This window comes from Thunnus maccoyii, chromosome 16 (assembly GCF_910596095.1).
Source record: "Thunnus maccoyii chromosome 16, fThuMac1.1, whole genome shotgun sequence".
Taxonomy (NCBI): domain Eukaryota; kingdom Metazoa; phylum Chordata; class Actinopteri; order Scombriformes; family Scombridae; genus Thunnus; species Thunnus maccoyii.
In genome coordinates this window covers 2,594,748-2,617,794 of record NC_056548.1, presented here as the reverse complement: position 1 = coordinate 2,617,794, position 23,047 = coordinate 2,594,748, and the positions used below count along the sequence as shown (strand labels likewise).

The following is a 23,047-nucleotide window of genomic DNA, read 5'->3' as shown; positions in this document are numbered from 1 at the left end:
GGTTATTTATGTGTGACGAGCTGACGTCAGCTTGTCAGCGAGGTAGAAAAAAAACCTTGCAAACGAAGCGTTTAGAGCAGGTTTGTCTTGCAGAGAGCTTTACATCACCACAAGTTTTGGAACTTTGACCATGTTAAACACAGATATTCAACATCATAACAGTATATAAATAACAGAAAATCACAAAAAGCATAATATGTCTCCTTTAACTACAGTAGGTTGGAATTTTTCTGCACTCAAGTGGAGCTTTAAGTTATGTTTATTGATATTTCAGACTCTAAACAACATGGATTTGTCTTTCCATAGCTGCTGTTTTCAAGGTTTCGCCCCTTGTATCTTGCTCAAGGGCACTTCACCAGGACTCGCGACTGCTGACGCACCTCTAACAGGCGTCGGAGGGGTTGAACCTGCAACCTCTTGGACACATTCGGTCTCCAGCCACCAGACCACTCTGAATATTTTACACTTCGCACTCTCAAGCAGATCCACGCTGAACTAAAAATTAAAAATGCCGCTGGTGGTTAATTACGATTTCATGACCTCCTCCAGTAAAACGAGTCCAGTTGGAGGAGGAGGAGGAGGAAGACGAGGAGGAGGAGGAGGGGTCAGGAAGGACACAAAATGTCCGCCGAGAGATGTCCGTCAGCACGGAGCGCCGTTACTGTATGCGGAGCGAAAGCAGAGGGTGTTTATTTAGTATTTATTCTGCACTTCATCATCTCCCCGTCGCTAATCCACTGGCTGCTGTACGCACCACTGACCACGCCGTATCGCTAACCTCTGCCTGGATCACAGAGAACCGAGAGCGAGCGAGCGAGCGAGTGTGTGTGTGTGTGTGTGTGTGTGAGAGAGAGAGAGAGAGAGAGAAAGAGAGAGGATGATGTCTATCCCTCCATCTGAAACCTTGTTAAATATTCATTGACAATTATTCCGCTTTGACCGAGGAGTTAGATGATGCTACTGCAGAGAGAGAGAGAGAGACTGAAAAAGAAAGTGTGTGTGTGTGTGTGTGTGTGAGAGAGAGAGAGAGGGAGAGGGAGGGAGTGTGAGGTAAAGAGTGAGCGAGACGAAGGCAAAGAATAATAGAAGATTGTCTTGAAAATATTATGATAAATCACTTGTATCTAAAATCATTAAATGACCTGCAGACAAACCAAAAAAACGCAGACTGACGGGGAGAAAAGACCCGCTCTGTTTCACCCTCTCTCTCTCTCTCTCACACACACACACACTCAGCAGCTTAGAGCATGATTAGGTGAGCGTATTAAATATTAAATATCAAATAGCGCCCTTGGTCGACTCTCCTGCCATCTGACAGAGTGACTGACTCTCAGGGAAAGAACTGAAACACTCGCTCCATCCAGATACACAAATACAAGGAATTTGACTTCCATCTTTAAACTTTCACTATGTATTTTATCATGTATGTAATTGGATGAAACACCAGGAAAACACTTGCTGTTATTACACTTTGTTATGCTTTATTATATCTTGTCCCACTCAGTGATGGCCGGCTCCTTGTCCTGCCTTTAACGGATGACTCTGATGATTATTACCATTAATTACTATTAAAAACACATCAGTGAGTCACATCGCTGCACTGGGTCACATGTTCCTTCATCATGAAGAGTTTGGTCATGTTAGTTTGTTTAGAAACGGCTCCAAAGACTAATAACAGCATCATGTTTTCAGTCTCTGGAGTGTAGTTCTGTGTAAAGCAGACGCTACTGAGCATGTGCAGGAACTACGTTGTTATGCTACATATCATAACTTCTTGGTGCTACATTGTACAACTTTATACTTAAGTTATTTACAAATGAAGCACTTTTCCCCCTATAATCTCAACATCAACATCATAGTAACCTTGTCTAATGTCGCCATTTTTTTATTGTTTACCTTCCGCAAAATCTGAAGTTCATAGTCGTGTCTGCTAGTAATGATTCTGCTGCTTAGTGGAACTTATTATTTTGACTTGTGTACTATTTGTGTATAAAATTATAGATACCATAAAAATACATTTTAAATATTTATTTATTCTAAATTATGTATATTTGCCAGCTGAAATATCAGTGTAGGTGGTTCCTACACAGTTGTTCATTATATTATAGCAGCACATCTCTGACCTCAGCACTCACTTTACCTCAGTTTTTGCCATTTTTCACCATTTTCTTACGTTTCACAGACTAAATAATTAATTGAAAAATGTAGATTATATAATCATTGGCTGCAGCCCTGCAGTGAGCTGGTTGGCTGGTTGGTTAAAAACCAGTTAAACAAAGTTTCCCACTTACTAAAACTCTCTCACAGCAGTTTTTTTGTGATTTTAATCATCACTTTAATAACAAACAACAAAAAAAAAACATTCAAACTGTGAATCAGCTGTTAAACAGTTGAGCTAAAAATCAGATATTTGTTTTGGGACACATGATTTTGATTTTTACAGCGTCACCCACATGTGTTTTGATATTGTTGAATAGGATTCATCTCACCCCCGAGGGCAATCTTTACCCTATAGGTGTCGTTAGAGCAGCTGCTAAATCCAGCTGAGCGATTTCACTGGTCGGACTGGTTTCCATCCCGACTAACGAGGCCGTAAAAAAAAAAAGATCAGAATCCGCTCCCAGCTGAGGAGCCGGCTAACGGGCTCCCCTGCTAATTTTTTTTTAAAGCTTTTTTTTTTTTTTTAACTCCCCTCGGAGCTGGCGTGTGTGTGTGGCGTTGTCGCCGTAGTAACCATAATAATCCAGTGAAGAAGACCCTCGGGGGTGATGGTGGCATATTGTGGCAGATGCCAACAGCCATAAAGTATTTCTCTGTCAGAAAAAAGGAGGCTGCACTCCTTTCTCTCTTTCTTTCTTTCTTTCCTTCCATTCTTCGCTCTTCCTCTACCTTTTATATCTCTCTCTCCATCACGTCCCTCCTTCCCTTCCTCCTTTCCTCACTTCCTTTCCTCACTTTCCTTCCCAGCCTCTCCCCTTACTCTCTCTTCCTCCATCGTTACCTGTTTTCCCTTCTTTCCTCGTTACTACCACCATCCCTCCCTTTTTTTTTCCTCCTGTTTCTTGACCTCACTTCCTTGTCATTCCTCGCTCGTTCTCTCCCTCCCTTCACTGCGGTCCTAAAAGTCTTATTTTCTCAATTAAAACAAGTGAAACAAACCTGCCTGTGTGATGAGATAATTTCAAGAATTTTCTCCTCTTGCCTTTTCCCTCTCCCATCTTTCCCTTTCCACCTTTTTTTACATTTTCTATCCTTTCTCTCTCTCCTTTTCTTCCACTATCTTTTTTCCTCTCTCCACCATTTCTCCGTATCAGCCGGTGGAGGTTGAGGACTGCAGCCGCTGTATTATGTGTTAGTTTTGATTCATGTTCCACCTTTTGATATTGAAAATAACTGGAATGGTGTCCTTGAAAAGAGTGGAAAGCCCAGACAGGAGGAGGAGGAGGAGGAGGAAGAGGAGGAAGAGGAGGTGAATTTAGAGAGAGAGTTAGAACAAATAAACCGGACGGCCTCGTTCTCGCTGTCCTCTCTCTCTCGTCGTCACGTCACACATTACTTTCAGTCCTAGACGCTCGCCATCAAATTACATTTAATAACCAAGAATTATGCAGAATGGACCTTAATTACCCGTAATTTACCCCCCCAAAATCTTAATTCCCCTCCGCCACCCGCCGCGTAAATAAACGCCACATCTAATTTGCTTGTTTTGAAGAACACGGTGCACGGTGATGGTTATGAGAAGCCTTTGAATCGGCTCAAGGTAATTTGATTCCTGAAGAGCCCGCTGCATTTTTAAAGATCTGAACTCAGCCAGGCGTGAGGTGTTTTTCTCTCCTTTTTTTTTTTTTTCTAGCAGAAATCAAAAGTGTCACCTTTGATACGGCGGTGGCACTTAAAAGTTCTGAACAGGAGGAATAATGTCAAAAAAAAATCATAAATCTATATATTTTTTTCTATATTTAAAAAGCATCTTGAAGGTGTCCTCTGGCGCTTTCTTGTTAACAAACAAAAGTTTATGTTTATTTTCATTTTTACTAACCGAAACTCATCATGTGCATCCTTGAAGTCTGATGTTGAACGCGTTTTCTTCCTCATAAAATATTTGCAGAGCAGATTTTTCTAGCAGTCTTCTTCTTCTCTGACTTTGTTGGCACATTACTGTCTGTCTGTCAGTACATACAGCAATGTGCAATGTGCCAACAAAGGCAAGGTGAGTGTTTTTCCATTACACAGCAGGGCAAAGTCAAATAAGTAGTTTACCTGTTGGAGGTGTGCTGGTCGTCTGTGGCTCTTCATCAAACATCATCATCACTGTGGCTGTTTCTCCTTGTACTATTCCTCCCTGAACAAAGAGCTCCAAATATCTTTAATATGAAGCAGTAAAGCAGGAAATGTTGGGTTTACATCAGCGGTAACTTAACACGACTCTGATACAGTAGCCCCTTGCTAGGCTGGAAAGCTGGCCAATCAGAACAGAGTGGGCTCATCAGGAGGGGCGGGGCCTTAAAGAGACAGGAGCTAAAACTGCCTGTTAGAGACAGAGGCTGAACTGAGGGGCTGCATAAACAAGGAGTTTTTTGAACCGTGAATCATGCAAAGCGACTCTAGTGGAGTCCCAGAATAAAAATACAGAGCTCGAAATGAGCATAATAGGTTCCCTTTAAGTAAAAGTAAGTATTTTAAGTATCAGAATGTACTCACAACAAACTGAAAACCAACAAAAATAAAAGCAAACAGTAGAACATAGATGAACAAAAGACAACAACGGGACCAGAATAGATAAGTAAAACTAATTCCAGCAAAAAAACAAATCAAGTAAAATAAATTCTCTCTGTAAAAATATTTTATAGGAGGTGATATGAAAGATAATAAAGAACAGAACTTGAATAAATGTACGTTGTCTCTTTTGACCACTTCTTAAAGGTCCAAACCGTAATTTTTTTGATAATACACATCTGAATCTTTTCACATTTATGATTTAAGACTTTGAAAATCTCAAAATCATCCTCGTTCTGCTTTAAACTGGTTGCCCACGGCAGCAGACCCGGCTGTGTGCAGCATTGTGGAAGTCATCAGAGTCGTTTTTATCTTACAGTTTGTGTTTAAATGTCTCTGTTTTAAAGAAAAAGAAGGAAAATCCAGAGCAGCAGCAGCAGCAGCAGCATCTCCGACCTGTTTCCATTAAAACAAGAGGAGATATGAATCCATACAGCTCATCATCTGTCGTCACGCTTTCCTCTCTGTCCTTAGACACACAAATACATCCGGACAAAAACACACAATCATCGCCATCATCTGCCTCCACTCTCCTGCTGAGTGTGTGTGTGTGTGTGTATGTGTGTGTGTGTGTGTGTGTGTGTGTGTGTGTGTTGTAGCAGAGAAAGAGTTTCTTCTTGTGAAGTTGTTTTTTAAATCATATTTGATTTCATGCATAATTAGCTTGGCCATCAGCAGCCGCCGGGCCTCATGCTGGGTGTTTATACACACACACACACACACACACTCACACACACACACACACACACACACACACACTATACATCATCCCAGGTCAGATAGGATACACATACATTGTTTGAGAACATTCACAACATTTCTACCTTTTTTGCAACTGAAAGGTACACTGCTTACCTCGCTCGTGTGTGTGTGTGTGTGTGTGTGTGTGTGTGTGTGTGTGTGTGTGTGTGTGTGTGTGTGTGTGTGAGCGAAGCCTGCAGGCAACTTCCAATTTGCCAATAGAGTGAGAGAGAGGAAGGAAAAGAGAGAGAGAGAGAGAGAGGAGTCTTCTTTGCTTTGCTGGAGACTCACTCGCAGTCGGATTAAAAACGTAATTATGTTTTAAAATGATATTTTAATTAAATATGGAGGGAAGCAGAAATGGATTGGCACCAAAATAATTAATCAAACATCAAAAAAAAAAAAAAAAAAAACCAACAACTCTGCAGCGTCTTTCTGCTTCGGCCAGCAGAAAATAAAGTCAGCAGGCCTGTTAGCTCGGCTGAACATTCATTTAATTCTCTCCTATCTCTGTTTTCTTCTGTTCCTCTCTGCCCCCCCCCCCCCCACACACACACACACACACAACAACAGTTCATTTCCATTCCCACAATGCATTTGTGATGATGACTTATAGATGTAATTAATTATCAATTTGCTAATTAATGATCAGCGTATTCTATGTGATCTCCAGTCTGTGGCTTCTAATATCAGGATACTCGCTAACCGCTACGTGTTAGCAACCGAGCTGATAGTGAATTTACAACCATATAATGTTTGAAGAGCTCGTTGCTCTCGGCAACATTAGCAGCTGAAGTGATGCTAAACATAACCTCTGGCAAGTTGTATACTTAAATTACTTCTGCTAACGCTCATAAAGCTGCATTATAATAATTTTTTTGCCTCTTTGACAAACTGAAAATACAACATCTGTCGTGTTTCTGTCCAGCTGTGGATGTAAATAAACTATCAAACTTCTCTAAAATGATTGAAAATCACTTTTCACTTTGTTGTGTTTTAATGCAACTTGTGGCGTTCACATTTTATCACCTTTAGTATACAAGATACTAATAAAATATGATTTAATATAATAATAAAATATCATTCTTCACATTCAAAACTTTAAACACGGTGACAATACTTCCTCAGTGGATGATGCTTTCTCAGTTGTCATGGAGATAGTTGTAGTCATGTGACCTGCAAACTCCAAAAAAAACACTAGAAAGTGGATCTTCATTCAACAAACAAACAAACAAACAAACAAACAAACAAACATGGCCTCAGCTTTATGAACAATCCATAAAACTGTGAGAAAGACATCTCGACTGTCTCTCTTCTTTCCTCAGTTTGTCCCTGTCTTCCTCTCTACCTTCGCCTCATCCCTCTGTTTCTCTCCGATTCCCAAACAGTTTGGAGGCTGACGGATGGACGGATGGACGGAGGGATGGAAAGGGAGGGAGGAGGGATGAGTGGAGGAGAGGAGAGAGGGAGATGATAGAGGCAATCAATATTTCTAGCATTCTAATTAAAGCCTCTCGGTGGAATAAATCCATGTAATTATCAGTAAATGAAATACAAGGTCACTCTACCTGATGAAGGGATGGACGGAGGATGATGGAGGGGCGGATGGAGGAGAAAACAACAGCGAGGCAGCGTGTTGAGCTGTTTGGATTCTGCTGACAGCGGATTGTAATTTCTTATTTTTATAAACGTTTTTTTTTATTCTTCAATTTGTCTCTAAGATGAGAAACACTCATTTGTACTTTTATACCTGTCAGAGTCCTCATTAACATATCGTGATCCCCTCCAGACATCTTCTAAGACGTATAAAACACTCTGCTTTGAATAATGATTGGTTTCTGATGCTTTTTTCCACACAAAAAAAAAGTAAAATTACTTTGATAAAATCTTTTATTCTGGACAACGATTGGCTCCAAAGTAGTTGTGATGTCACAAATCCTGCTCATTTATTAAAGTGATGAAGCAGATGAATGTGCACAAACATCATTCTGCTCACAGAAACTCAACTTACAGTAAATCTAATTATAAACTTAAGTCTTATTTTGAAACAGCACTTTGAGGAAGTGAATTTCGTTAATGTACTAAAAAGTCCAAAATCTCCTCATTTCTCCCAAATGTCCTTTTAAAAAAAAAATGTCTTAAACTTTCAAAAATTGTCCCCAATTTCCAAAAAAAAAGCTCTGTAGAGAACAGAAAATAAATAAACAGGCAATTATTTTGAAAATCGATGGCTCAATGCTGGTTTCAGATTCTCAAACATGATAATTTGTCTGCTTTTACTTATTTAACACAGTTGTAAATTGAATATCTTTGGGTTTTTGGAGTGTTGGTCAGGTGAAAGAAGACGTTTTATTTGCAAAAAACCTTGGACCTTGAAACCAGCATGCTCACACACACACACACACACACACACACACACACACACACACACACACACACACACACACAGAGGGAGGGAGGGAGGCTGCGGGGGTCAGAAAGTAAAAAAACATGCAGAGAAATTGAATCTTACCCGGAACAGTCTGCAGCAGTTTGAGTTATTTATCACTGGAACAATGTTAATGAAACAGTGAAGCTGGAGTCTGTGTGTGTGTGTGTGTGTGTGTGTGTTTTATAGGAAAATGATGCAGCGTATTCCACCTTCTCTGCAGTCTTTAGATGATACTCAGATGAATTGACAGAGGAAGATAAATACTAAATAAATGACTAAACAAGCTGCTGGAGCCTTTAGATGTTTTCTCTCCATCCCTCCTCCTCCTCCTCCTCCTCCTCCTCCTCTCCTCTCCTCTCTTTCTTCCTTCTCCTTCCTCTCCATCCTTCCCTCCATCCTCCACCTCCAACATCTCTACCAGTTTACCTCTGTCTCTGTAATTAATTTTGAAAAAAAAACCCTGATTCTCTGAAAACACGATTCTGTTTGATTCGGTTGTGAGACATGAATAGAAAAATACAATAAAGAGAGTCAGGACTGGAGATATCTTTATTGATTTTTTTTTTTCAGGTGATCATCATTTTCTCTCTCCGCTTGCTCTTTGGGCTGGTTGACGTTTTTTTTTTTTTTCTTAATAGTGTTTTAGGTCTGCATCACTAGAGCATGCTGGGAGATCAGCTAATTTCACACAGAGACGTGTCAGGGACCCGTGTGTGTGTTTAAGATGCTAATCTCATGCCGGCTACTTCAATAAAAGAAGACAACAGCAGTAAAAAAAAAAACTACAATATCCATCACTTGTGAGGGAGGAGAAACAGTGATTGTCAAAGTGCCCTTCCTGTTACTCCAGCTCAGTGTGAGCAGCTGATTGGACAAGCAGCTGGCTAAGTGTCAATCAAGGTCAAAGCCCCAAAATACACATTTCTTTACATTTGGCGACATTCACATTACAGACCTTACATTATTTTACGTTATTACATTATTTTTAGTCAGATTTGATATTTTTGTGTTGATGGTTCACATTTATGAAATGCAAGCCGCATGTACTCAAGTTAATAGTAATAATAATAATAATAATCTTTATTTATAGAGCATAAAATGCAGCTCAAAGTGCTTTACAAAAGAAATATAAAACATATATACATATATATATATATACACATACATATTTACACACACATACATACATATATGTATACATTCATTCACATACATACACATTAAAACAGGATAAATATCAGTTAAAAGACAAAACTCTGGAAAAAGGATAAAATCATAGAAGTAAAACAACATCAATCAAGGTCATAGAAGTAGGTTTTGAGTCGCCTGTCTAATACGAGGAGGGAGCGCGTTCCAAATCCTCGGTGCATAACAGCTGAAGGCAGCGTCGCCCTCAGCAGACCGGCACCGTGAGATCTGAGGGAGCGATTTGGAACGTACTCCGACAAGTTAGGATTACTTGAACAGAAGCTTCTCCTTAATTGTCCAACAGATTTGAAACTTCCTCGTCTTTCCGTTGAGCCGCGTCGCTATCGTCGCTCTCCTCCATCTTTGTTTTTACTGGCCTGTGAGGCGCCGACACTGAACCAAGTGCCTGACCTGACTTTTCCTTGCTAATCTCAGATGTCACATCTCAGGACCGTCTCCGTCTTTGGATATAAACTTCAACAACACATCACATGTTTTCATGCATATAAACACACACACACGCAGAGTCAGGAAGCCGGTTTGAGATGAAGATATTGAAGAATTTGGCAGGCGGCGGAGCCCGGCGCTGGGGGCAGGTGTTACAGCAGCTCCCATTAATACAGCTAATTAACATTAGCCACTATTCTAATTAACACGCAAACTAATTAGGAAATAATTAACCAACATAAAAAAAAAATCTGATCTTGATGAGGAAAAGAGTGAGAGAGACGAGGTGGAGGTGATGTTGCAGACAGACAGGAGAGCTGCGGGGTCATGGAGGGCGATCAAAGGGAAGGACGTGTTGAGTGAAACCTCGTTTATAACTTACACTGATAATACAAATTATACACATTATATCTACAAGATATCTATAACATATATTTAATTAATCTCCCTACATATATTCTCTAGATTATAAACAGATTATTTTTAATAGATTATTCCTCTGTTGTTTGTAACTGAACCTGCTGCGTTGCTGATATTTCTTATAGTGTTATATTGCTGTTGGCCAGAGAGGGTGTGTGTGTGTGTGTGTGTATGTGTGTGTGTGTGTGTGTGTGTGTTCAGTCTTGTATCACTGGCAATTATTTATTCTGCCCTCAAAGATGAAATTCATTCAACTGCTTCACACAAATCAAACTGTATTACAGTATCAACACGCACAGGTGTGTGTGTGTGTGTGTGTGTGTGTGTGTGTGTGTGTGTGTGTGTGTGTGTGTGTTGGCAGCTGGATGCAGCCGTCTCATATCCATTATCGATCCTGTATCATTACCCACTGCTCCGCTCTATCAAGACAAAAACACCCTGTTATTGGAATATCTCACGTCCAGTATTGACCTGCAACTCACACACACACACACACACACACACACACACACACTCTGATGTTGCAAGAAATTAACGTCAAATCTGGATTCAAAAGACAAACAGCAAACCTCATTTATGGCTCACTGATTAAACCCCCCCCCCGACTCCAAAGTTGCTTTTGACGTTATTCTGTCAATTTTACTGTATTTGTGTTTTCTGCTTGTTGTGCATCATCATCAAAACAACAGATCAGACAATAGTTAAAGACAATATTCACACAAATAGACACAAATTGTCTTGAACTTCTTCGAACAAACTGGTACAAAGATGTAAGAAGTTTGCTGGACAGTGTTTTATTCTACAGTTGAGCACAGAAGGACCAGATGACGATGATGATGATGATGATGATGGTGCACCAGTTTAAATATGTCTTTGAGAAGATCCACTCTGATATCAGCTGAGCATGAACATGTTTCTTAATGGATGATGATGGTATAAAAGACTTTAAGACTGTAAATCCTCAGCTGGAAGGTAAACACACGTATTCAGAAGATGAACTGATCTATAACCAGTTTATCTTACGGATGAAGCTACAGGAAAGATCATTAAAATGATGAATAAGACGAGGCGGTGCTGATGGACCAGCTGACTCGTTTTTAAAACAGTAAAACATCTCCAGAAGAGTGTAAAGACAGAAGGTGTGTTGTTGTTGTTGTTGTCGTCGGAGCTTTTCGTTCTGCTCTCCACCTGCTCGGTGACAAAACCAGGAGAGTGGGTTTTTTTGGGGGCGACGCTCCTGGCAGCAATCAGCACAGAGAGCCAGCGGCGGGCCAGAACTCATTCACATGACTCCTGGCATTAAGATGTTTTCCTCCAGATTAAAGCAAACAGAGCTGACGCAACACCGCAGGCGCCGCTGGACCCGCAGCCGCCTAAAGAGACGCCTGTATGCAACTCTGAAACAGCTGATATAGTCTTTACTAGAGATATGACATCATAGTTGGGACGAGCGAACACACTTCCTGTTTGTAGATGTGTTATTCCGTGTCATGATGGATCGGTTGATGGATTTGTGTATTGATTTATTAGCAGATATCTGTTTTTTAATGAATGGAGCAGACAGTGTGTTCCTGGATGCTGCCGTGTTGCTGCTGCTCTCAGTCCTGATACCGCTGTTTGATTGGCAGTTATAGCCCCGGGAAAACCCCAGGAGACACACACACACACACACACACACACACACACACACACACACACACACACATTTACACACACACACACACGTATATATATATAAAGGCAGGCAAACACACTATAGACACACAAACATTCGGACACATTCAGGATCTAGCCACATTTTCACAGCTGCAAATCAACACGCACGCTTGCCAGCTTCACACACTCACATAAACCTGAAAACATGCACACACACACACACATACACACACACACACACACACACACACATACACCTCAGGGGAGATGTGCTTGTGAAGGTTTCCAGGGATTCTGGGTAAATTGGCCCTGACATGTAAACAAAAAGCCCCAAAATGACTTGATTCAGCACAACGAAGTGCACACACACACACACACACACACACACACACACACACACACACATATTTATGCATACATGTACACGAGCAGATAGAAACACACAAAGATTACATACACAGACTGTGTGTGTGTGTGTGTGTGTGTGTGTGTGTGTGTGTGTGTGTGTGTGTGTGTCAGGGGACGGGCTACATATTCATCAAATGAGGCAGATTCTTATTGATTCTTGTGTCTATTAGCAGCGTTAAAGACGAGACTAGAAACACTGGACTCAGCCGTTCAATTTGAAATCACACACACACACACACACAATCAGTCTTCATAGAAATACCAGACAAAATATTTGATTATATATATTATTTTATTTTATTTATGTGTCTGTTTTCTTTTATCCTAACTCACTCGATTCTTTCAGCTTTTAGTTTCTTTGACCTCCTGTACAGAACTCTGTTTTAAGAGTTTTATACAGATAAAGTTTATTATATTATCCCAATCATTGGGATAATGGCGGCTGGGTCAATAGAGGGCGCAATAGCACCACACCCACATGAAGAAGAATCACATAGACGTTCATTGACTTTTAAAAAATTACTTTGAAATATATGTATATTTTTTAAATGAGCAAGGTAAACATTCTAGTTAGGGAATAAAAATGTTGGTTAAAATAGTTGTACGTTGTGTAAAGTTAGTGATAGGTGATGTATTTCTGTCCCGGGGTCCATCGGAGGAGGATATATCTGCAGACCTACATGACACTTTAATACAAGACTCTCGTTATAAGTTGTACATGCTCAGTTTGCTCCTCTTCAATACAAGAGATAGGAGCTTGTTGGGGCTCAAACAGCTCTTGAATTACACACCATCCAGCAGGTGGCAGCAGAGAGTGAGTAGCACGTTGTTGTACATCCGGGTAAAACGTATCTCAGCAGCAGCATAGCTACAGAGGTGAGATAGAAGCTAAATGTGTGTTGTTGGTCTTTTACAGTGTTTTTTCATTGCAGAAAAGTGGGCAACACGCCTTAAATTAGGCCCTATATAATATAATGGTCTAGTTTTATAGTGGCATTATGATCATTTGCATTGTCCCTATCAAATAAACGCATATGTTGATAAAATAGTTACACCTCCCCTCCCGCTCCCCAAAGAGACATTTCACCAGCCTCTTCTGTCACCGATGCAATAACAAGTTATTCCTCAAGTACATTTTTATTATCTGAAGATGCGACAACATGATCACAAGAGATTCCCGCCAGGCAGGAAACAGCACCCAGATGACCACAAAGGTTGTAAACAAACCTCCACTATAAGCCAGAGAATAGTGAGGGATTAATGTTCCTGAATGTAGAATCTCACATCCTCAGAATGTGTTTGAAGTTTTTTAATCTGTATTCAGGTAATCAGAATATCACACAGGGGGATTGTTCTCTCTCTCTATAAACTCTCAGAGGCTTCTTTATTCAATACTCTGGAGGGTCTCTGGAGTGCGGTACGCAGAGGTTAAAGGGATGATGCTGTTAACTTGAGTTTGTCTCGTGATGTGATTGGTTGCAGTCGAGCCCCGGTTAGCTACTGGTGAGAACACCATCAAGGACGCCTTCGTGTTTCTAATCTTGCTCCTGTGTGAAAAGTGCAAATGAGATTGAAAGTTTCACCCGTCCGATGGCGTTCCAGCGGAAGTTATCATGTCGTCAGCCATACTGGACTCTTAAAACCATACTGGAAATCCTAAACACGGCAGAGAATATCAGAGAGGACGGAGCACTATGGAGGATTATAATGAGCTGTTTTGAAAGATGTTTTATGTGTTTTATGTAATGTCTATGAGCAGTCTGGGACACGTAGTAGAATCAGCACCATGGAGAGCGCTTGTGACACCAAATAGTTGGTTTTGATAACTGAACTTAACTTGGATGTTTTGTTTTTTTGTTTGTTTTTGTACATTTGTTTGTGAGCGCGGGACCAGTCATATTTTAGACGTGTTGAATGTTCAATACTGTATTTTGTTTGTTGTAAATCGTACACAAGAGAAACGAGTATCAAAAGGATCTACTGTGTTTCTGTGTCATTTATAGCGTTTTACACTGTAGCGTAATCGTTTTAAGGTATGTAAGCTGATCTGTGTGTGAATGTGTGTGTGTGTGTGTGTGTGTGTGTGTGTGTGTGTGTGTGTCAGATGTATACCAGTAGCTCACAGATATATGTACATTTTCATTTTTGTTTTGATCCTCTTTACAGTTCAGTAGACAGACGGCCATGGTGAACGACACACACACACACACACACACACACACACACTAACAGATGGAGCCATGAGTCTAGTTTGAAGAGAAATAATTTCTGACAGAAATCCTTGAAGATCCTTCAGACTGGGAAGCAGCCCAACTCATCACCGTGTGTGTGTGTGTGTGTGTGTGTGTGTGTGTGTGTGTGTGTGTGTTTTAAACAGACACTGCGTTCCAGTTCTGTGTCCTCAAGGCGTCCAGGAGAAATTGCTTCAGTGTGTGTGTGTGTGTGTGTGTGTGTGTGTGTGTGTGTGTGTGTGTGTTTCATTATGGCTTTAGTCAGCTGTTAGGTATGAAAAAGCCAATTATAACCATAAGATTGCATTTGCTTGCTTGCTGCAAACTTCAGAAAACAGACGAACTGAATGAATAACTGACTGACTGAGGTCTCGTCCATGTAATGCCAATAAATGTATCTTTACTATTTCAAACTTTTTTTTCTTAAAGTTTTCTGACTACAATTAAATGCCAAAAAATATAAAAGTTCTTACTTTTTCTCTCGCAGTTGGTAAACTACAAAATATTACATGTTGAGAACACAATCCTGCTATTGACACTAATATATGACAACTGTGTAAAATAATTAGTTCACTATAATACAACCACATCTGAGGAGCTTAAAGGCGACATATCCAGCTCTATATTTATATTCTGGGGCTCTATTGGAATATCTCTACATGATTTCCAGTTAAAAACTCCTTATTTATCTTTACTGGTCCTTTATGCAGCCCCTCAGTTCAGCCTCTGTCTGAAACAGGCTGTTTCAGCTCCTGTCTCACAAATGATTTTATATAAAAATATAAATAAATCTAAATACTATAGGCCTATGAGAATAACATCATTGAGAATCCTTCTTTCTGATTGGCTATCAGGGCATACATGTGATTAATTCACTATAATAAGGAGAGAATCACTTGATAAATGTGTCTTTTTCACTTTGGGACGAAGAACTTTGCTACTAGTAAGTTAAAACATTTTTAATGTTAATAAATCTGGATCCAGATTAAGAGACTGAAACAAATTAGCAAAGAAAAGAACAACTAAATGAACAACTCGACTTGATTTACTGACTCGCCAACCAGCTAACCAGGCAGCAAACAGCCTGCAAAACGCAAACGCCAGACAGAAACACACGAGTAATGAATGGAAGTGGAGAGACATTTAGACAAAGTGAGAAAAATTTTCTCTGAGAGCTTCCAGTTAGTTTCATTTCTGTAATAGCAGCACACACACACAAACAAAATATACCCTCAGTCGCACACACACCTTAAAACACACACACACACACGCAGAGACGCAGACAGCGCTGTTGATTGTGTATTGCCGGTTTGTTTATTAGCTCTCTGATTGAGTGGCTCTGCCTTCCACAGATTGGATGACCTTTCCAGATCCTTCCGCCGAGCCCGCTAAGTAGATCGGACGGCGAACGCGACGCGACGACACTTTATTCAGATTGTTACTGAATGAGGAAAAAGCAGGCGGTCATGTGTGTGTATATGTGTGTGTGTGTGTGTGTGTGTGTGTCCCCTGTTTGTACACACACTCACTCTGCCTTCATTGGTTCAATTGAAGCCTCATCTCCATATAGTTTGTATGCAATTACATCTGAGCGGCGCGCTGAGTGCCTCTATATGATTGTGTCTGGATACTGAGTGCGACTAGCTGTGTGTGTGTGTGTGTGTGTGTGTGTGTGTGAAGGATAATTTGTGAGAAAGAGCAGCGATTCATGCTCCATGTGTATGTATGTTTATTTTTGTGTGTGTGTGGAGCAATTCATGGTGGATTTGTGCAGCCTTGGTGTGTGTGTGTGTGTGTGTGTGTGTGTGTGTGTGTGTGTGTGTGTGTGTACGAGAGGTAATTTGTACCAGAGAAAAGCGATTCATGCTAAATGTGTGTGTGGTTTTATGGGTAATTTGTGTTGTAGTGAGATGTGTGTGTTAGAGACCTTAGAGAGATATTTTCACCGGGTGAGTGTGTGTATATACATTTATATGCATATACATGTACATACCAATGCATGAGTATGTGTCTGTGTGTGTGTGTGTGTGTCTGTGTGTGTGTGTGTGTGTGTGTGTGTGTGTGTGTGTGTGTGAGCTGAGATAAGAGTGCGCAGGATAAGCGTGAAGTGTGTTTCTAGTGGCTTGTTGGCCGCTCAACGGGGCTTTAAAGGGCACGTCCGTCAAAAACATGGCACGGCCGAATCTCATTCATCTGCAATAAACAGCTAATCACACTCAGAGGAAGATGATCCCACTCAGACGCACGGTGACATCACACACACACACACACACACACACACACTTCCTCTGTTCACTAACAGAGGACGAGAAGCAACGGACAGACTTTTTTTTGATTGACTGTAATGAGAATAAACAAACACATTGCTTGTTCCATTATCATGAACAGTAATTCAACATTTCCTCCAGCTTGCATCCTTTGAAATAGTTAGATTTCATGTATTTGCAAATAACAAGAAATAAAGAAATAAGACTGAAAGGCTGCACTAATAAAAAGCAACAAACAAGCTGATGACTCAGCTGGTTTTTAAGTCTTAACGAGTGGAGGTGAAAGTGTAAAGTTGAGGATGGGAAACGGTACTTAAAGTGAACTTAAAGGCTACCTATCTGTTACATAATAATGAAACAGCTTAAAACAATGTTGAAGCTTAAAACGACCCGTGTTATACTCAGGAAGTGTGATGTCTTTATAGCAAAACAGAGTGAAGGTTGTTAGATAAACATAGAAAACATCTGACTTTGTGTTACGTCGTCTGCCGTCAGTCAGTGTTGATTTTGAAGCAAAGTAGACTGAGGTGCCTTAACTTTAAAAAGCATCACTGTTGAGTCTTTGTTCTATCAATGGAAGCAACAAAATAGTAAAATAGTAATATTCTTACAAATCTTATTGCACAGAATCTGAACTTCTGGCTTGATACATTTCAGCTTTATTGTATTTGGATCTTGAACATCTGCAGTGAATATTAGAGAAATCTGATAGTTAGTTGTTGAAATATCTCTGCAGTGCTGGATGAACAGAAATATGCACGGACGTCATCGTCGTCCAGACCGATGAACGACTTCAGAAAGATGTTTTTAAGATGCAAAGACGTGACTGATGTCTGTATGTCTGTATTTGTGTGTGTCGTCCAGGCTGAGCTGATCTCCGGTCAGTGTGAAGTCCAGCGAGCCGCTCTGGAGCAGATGGCGATCAAACTGAGCAGCCTGCACTACCCCTCACCCACCAACAGGAGGCACTACAGCCAGCTGGCCATGAGCAACAGGTAAACACACAACAGGACACTTTAATATGTGTAAACTTCACTTAAATTTGTTGACTTATTGATCCCGATGTGTCCTGGTGGCCAACTGTGGTATTGCAAGAAACAAATCAAACAACAACCTGAATGTATTTTCCACATAAACCAACAATATCAAAGAGACGTCTGTTAACAAGGTCAACTATCACCCTTTACACAGCAATGGACTTTACTTTAGTGAAGTAGGAAACATCTTGAGAATTTCTGACCATGAGATTGAACTTTTTTCTTCATGGAAAAACCATCTCAGGCATGAATTGTCATTTAAAGTAGAATATTTTTTATCTTAAAACGTGTCTGGAGAAGATCTCTAAGGTTTAATATTTGTAGGTTTGATGCCCAGAGTTGCATCTTATGTTTGACGCCCTCTTTTCCGTCAGTGCCAGGTCCTTCCATGTAAGGAGCGCGGGGTGTTGTCTTTCACGCCCCGCTACCTCGGACGCAAGCTAACGCTAGCTTACTGTGAACACCAAGTGCTGCAGACTTGGGCTAACGTTAGCTACTTTAGCTAAATTGTGCTAACAGGGCAGGTATCATAATCAAGTAACGTTAAACTTAGTGAAATATTACAACAATAGTCCAACTCAGTGTGAGTCCCGGAAACAGGAGAGCAGCAGGTGAGCCAGCTGTCAATCACAGCTGTCAATCAACGCTCACACAGCAGACATCAAAGCTACTATAAAGCTGCGTCTCAAATCACATACTTCTGTTAGTACACTTTCATGTACTACACTGTGTACACTATGTACTTACTGGCACAGTACACGAATTTTGACAGGGTAGTGTTGTCTCAAATCAAACACAGCTGTTGTGCACTTACCATAAATGACAATCGCAAATTAGCATTAGCTAGCGTTAGCATACAAACTGCTAAATTAACCCAAAAAACATACTGACGGCTTATATCTAACAACAGTATAGTGGTGCTTAGTGCTAAAAAACACATGTATAACTTACATTTGCATAATGTGGCGATGTTCACCGTAGTTATAACGTACCCAGCCGCCATTTCCAGTTTGAAAAGTGGTCCCTCCCCTTCCGCTACGTAGCCAAGATGGCGACCATTGAGGGCGAGATGTGTCCATAGTTCCACACTCAACTTTTTGGCCGTTTTGAGTGCACCATCTGGGTTCTCACAGTGCACTGCATTTCCCATACTTCTCAGTGTGAACGCACTTACACACTCAAAATGTTAAGTGTAAGTACAGAAGTATGCGATTTGAGACACAGCACAAGTCTTCAAATCTTATTAACAGATCAATAATTTCCAAAATGACCACCAGCACACTTATTAGAGGGCCTGAATCTATAGATTGAGACCAGAATGACTCATTGAAAACAATGATTGACTCAGTATTTCTAGAGAGAAATTGAGGCTTTTTCAATGAGAGCGTCTAGCGGCCGTCGTCGTAGCTGCCACTTGAGAACAACCAATAGATAATCAATAAATAATAGACTAGAAGAACAGAATATAACAGAATATAACAGAATACGGTGTAACACAATAAAAGAGAGAAAAAACTTCCTGGATCACTGTTCTCAGTTCTGATGAGAAAGAAACACACTGACGGACAAAAGACAAAAAAACAAGATCAACACTCAGTACAACAACACAGTAACATGTGACACACACACACACACACAACAGAAAGACACACACAGTTAAATGTAATCACACACACACACACACACACACACACACACACACACACACACACACACTCACAGAGTGTGAGTGTTAACAGCAGTAATCTGGTGTGGCCAGGCTCGGCTCGGCGAGCAACGTCTTTGGTCACGCTGCCTGTCGGCGTTTCATCCTCGACTTTGAGGAGCCTCCCTCCGTGGTTATCACTCACACGCAGGACACACACACACACACACACACACACACACACACACACACACACACACACACACACACACATTCACACAATAACAACATACACAAAGTTGTGTGTATGCAAATGGAAAGAAAGCTTAACTGTGGGTGTGTTAGTATGTTGTGTTCTGCAGACTTTGTCAGTGTGTCGTCACGGTAACTTACATGAAGGATGCGGTGTGTGTCCTCGATACCAACACACACACACACACACACACACACACACACACACACACACACCCTTAAATTCAGCATGAATTGCAGCGCTCAGCTTTGGTAACACTGCGCTGTCTTCTATGTGCTTACAGAAACATACACAGATGTAAATGAAGCTCGTTTTGTTTGTGTTTGTGTTTTTCAGTCCTCTGCAGTCTAATGTTTCAGTCATTTATATCGGATGTGTTGGACACTAATTGGTTATTCATATGTGTGTGTGTGTGTGTGTGTGTGTGTGTGTGTGTGTGTGTGTGTGTGTCCGGTGCAGCGGTGTGTGGGATGAGTTTCGTATTAATTGGATGTTACATGTTTTTTTTTTTTCTTTAGCCGCTGTGAGTTCAGCTCAGTTGAGATTTGAGGTTTTGGTTCAGTTATAAAGAAAATGAAGGTCGGACTGAATTATTTACTGATCTCACAAAATATCTCAATTCCAAATGAATGTCGATAGAAAGTCAGACGGGTTTTTTTTTAGTTGATATTTTTCTGTTTAAAATATCTCAAAGAGTTCACTTCTGACCGACTCTTCAATGTTTCATTATTTTTATAAGTTCAGTAATTAAGTAAACAGATTAGTTTTGTTTTTCACTCAGTTTAAATCTTTCAAGAGAACAAAGAATAATCACTTATACAATTATTATTATTATATTATTATATTATTATATTATTATTATTATTATTATTCCTTTAATACTTCTAAATCATTAATTTTAAATTAATTAATTTAATAAATTAATAATTAATTATTAAACAAAAGAATAAACAAATATGTGAATAAATAAATTAAACAAATAAACTGGTGAATGAATGAGTCATTATTATTATTATTATTAGATTAATGGCTGCGTTAGTGATTGAGTGAGTAAATGCATGAATGAACAAATGAGCAGGAAAATGACTGAATGAGTGAATGAATGATTGAATGTTGAGTGAATGAACAAGTCAACTAGTAAATGAGCAAGATAATGAATGAATGAATGAATCATTAAATGGATAATAAGTGAATGAATTATTTTAATGTCTCTGTAGGATGAATCCATTAGACTGAATGATTGAATGAATGGATGGATGAATGAATGAATGAATGGGTGAAGGGATGAATGGATGCTGTGCTGCTGCTGAGTGACAGGTTGGGTTTTAACGTCTCTGTAGGGTGAATCCATTAGACTGAATGAATGAATGAATGGATGAAGGGATGAACGGATGAACGGATGATGTGTTGCTCAGTGACAGGTTGGGTTTTAACGTCTCTGTAGGATGAATCCATTAGACTGAATGAATGAATAAGTGAGTGAATGGATGAATGAATGGATGAAGGGATGCTGTGTTGCTCAGTGACAGGTTGGGTTTAACGTCTCTGTAGGATGAATCCATTAGACTGAATGAATGAATAAGTGAGTGAACGGATGAATGAATGGATGAACGGATGCTGTGTTGCTCAGTGACAGGTTGGGTTTTAACGTCTCTGTAGGATGAATCCATTAGACTGAATGAATGAATAGGTTAGTGGATGGATGAATGAATGGATGGATGGATGAATGGATGAACGGATGAACGGATGAATGGATGCTGTGTTGCTCAGCGACAGGTTGGGTTTTAACGTCTCTGTAGGGTGAATCCATTAGGCTGAATGGATGAACGGATGAATGGATGAATGAATGGATGAACGGATGAACAGATGAACGGATGCTGTGTTGCTCAGCGACAGGTTGGGTTTTAACGTCTCTGTAGGGTGAATCCATTAGACTGAATGAATGAATAGGTTAGTGGATGGATGAATGAATGAATGGATGAGCGGATGAACAGATGAATGGATGAATGGATGCTGTGTTGCTCAGCGACAGGTTGGGTTTTAACGTCTCTGTAGGGTGAATCCATGAGACTGAATGAATGGATGAATGGATGGATGAATGAATGGATGGATGAAGGGATGAACGGATGAATGAATGGATGAATGGATGCTGTGTTGCTCAGCGACAGGTTGGGTTTGAACGTCTCTGTAGGATGAATCCATTAGATGAGCTGCGTGTCAGTGAATCACCTCATAAATCCAACAGAGTCTCTGACTGAAAGGTGACGGCTGCCGATATGACTCATTCAACCTTTCACTCTATCACTTCATCCTCCCTCCTTCGCCTCACTTCCTCTTCCTCTTTCATCCTCTTCCTCCTGGGATTCCCTCTTCCTTTTATCCCCTCATCTGTCCTTCCTTCTTTTCTCTTCCTTCCTCTGTCTTCTCTCCTTTTCTTTTTCCTTCTGTCCATCCTTCCATCCTTTTTCTCCCAGCTTTCCTCTTCTTCTCCCTTCTCTCCTTTTGCTTTCCTCTTTCTCCACTGTTTACCTTCCTTCCTCTCTTCCCTCTTCCCTCCTCTCTTCCCTCCTCTCTCTCCTACACAATCCTTCTTCTGCCGTCTCCCTCCTCTCCCTCCTCTCCCTCCTCTCTCTCTCTCTCCTGCTGTATGGAGGATGATGAATTAGAGACAGTAGTTACAGCTGCTATCGCCGTCGCAGTAGCAGGCAGCAGAGAGAGAGAGAGAGAGAGAGAGAGAGAGAGAGAGAAAGAAAGAATTGGTTAGTGATGAAATGAGAGAGAGAGAAAGTAGAAATTGCTCAGCAACAAGACGTCCACTCTGAAACCTGTTGGTGTCTTCTTCTTCTTCTTCTTCTTCTTCTTCTTCTTCTCTTTCTTCATCTTCTTAATCTGCGTCATCTTTGTCTTCTTCTTCGTCTTTGTGATGTTCTTCCTCTTCTTCTTCTTCTTCTTCTTGGGTTTCATTTTCATCTTTGTGTTGTTTTTCTTCCTCTTCTTTTTCTTTCTTTCTTTTTAATAATAATAATAATAATAATAATAATAATAATAATAATAAAAGCAACAAAATAATAAATAACAACAATCTTTTGAAAATTTAAACAAACAAACGTAACATGAGCTTTGTCAAAAATCACTCCCCTTTCCCTGTATGCTGCACTATTATATTTACTATTATATTTACTATTGTATTTATTATTATATTTACTATTATATTTACTCTTCATCACTTCATCATGTGATTGTCTCTTGTCAGGGTGTAAAATATAATCCACCACATCGCGCCCTCAAAACATCCACAGTTGGACAGAAGAAGTTGTGTCGATGACTTGTTCTCACTGCAAACATCTTATAGATGTGATTTTTACTGTAGTTCCATGTTCATGTCATTTAATTAAGAGTTTCCGACTTGTTAACAACATTCAAGTCAACTTCCAGGTCTTATTTACAACCGGGAACGTTCTGATATAATAATATGAAAGTGGACATGGACGCCTCATGTCAGCCAGACTCCATCGTTCAATGCAATAAAACACAAATTAAATCAATA

General features: G+C 40.2%; 1 protein-coding gene across 3 annotated transcripts in view; it reads left to right on the top strand.

Annotated features, from left to right (window-relative positions):
- akap6 (A kinase (PRKA) anchor protein 6) overlaps positions 1-23,047 on the top strand; it is a 238,062-nt gene that overhangs the window by 123,596 nt on the left and 91,419 nt on the right. For all 3 annotated transcript variants that reach the window (XM_042389345.1, XM_042389343.1, XM_042389344.1), the window contains one exon: positions 17,430-17,560. In XM_042389345.1, the coding sequence (XP_042245279.1) occupies positions 17,430-17,560 (131 nt within the window). The remainder of the gene's footprint in view (positions 1-17,429; positions 17,561-23,047) is intronic.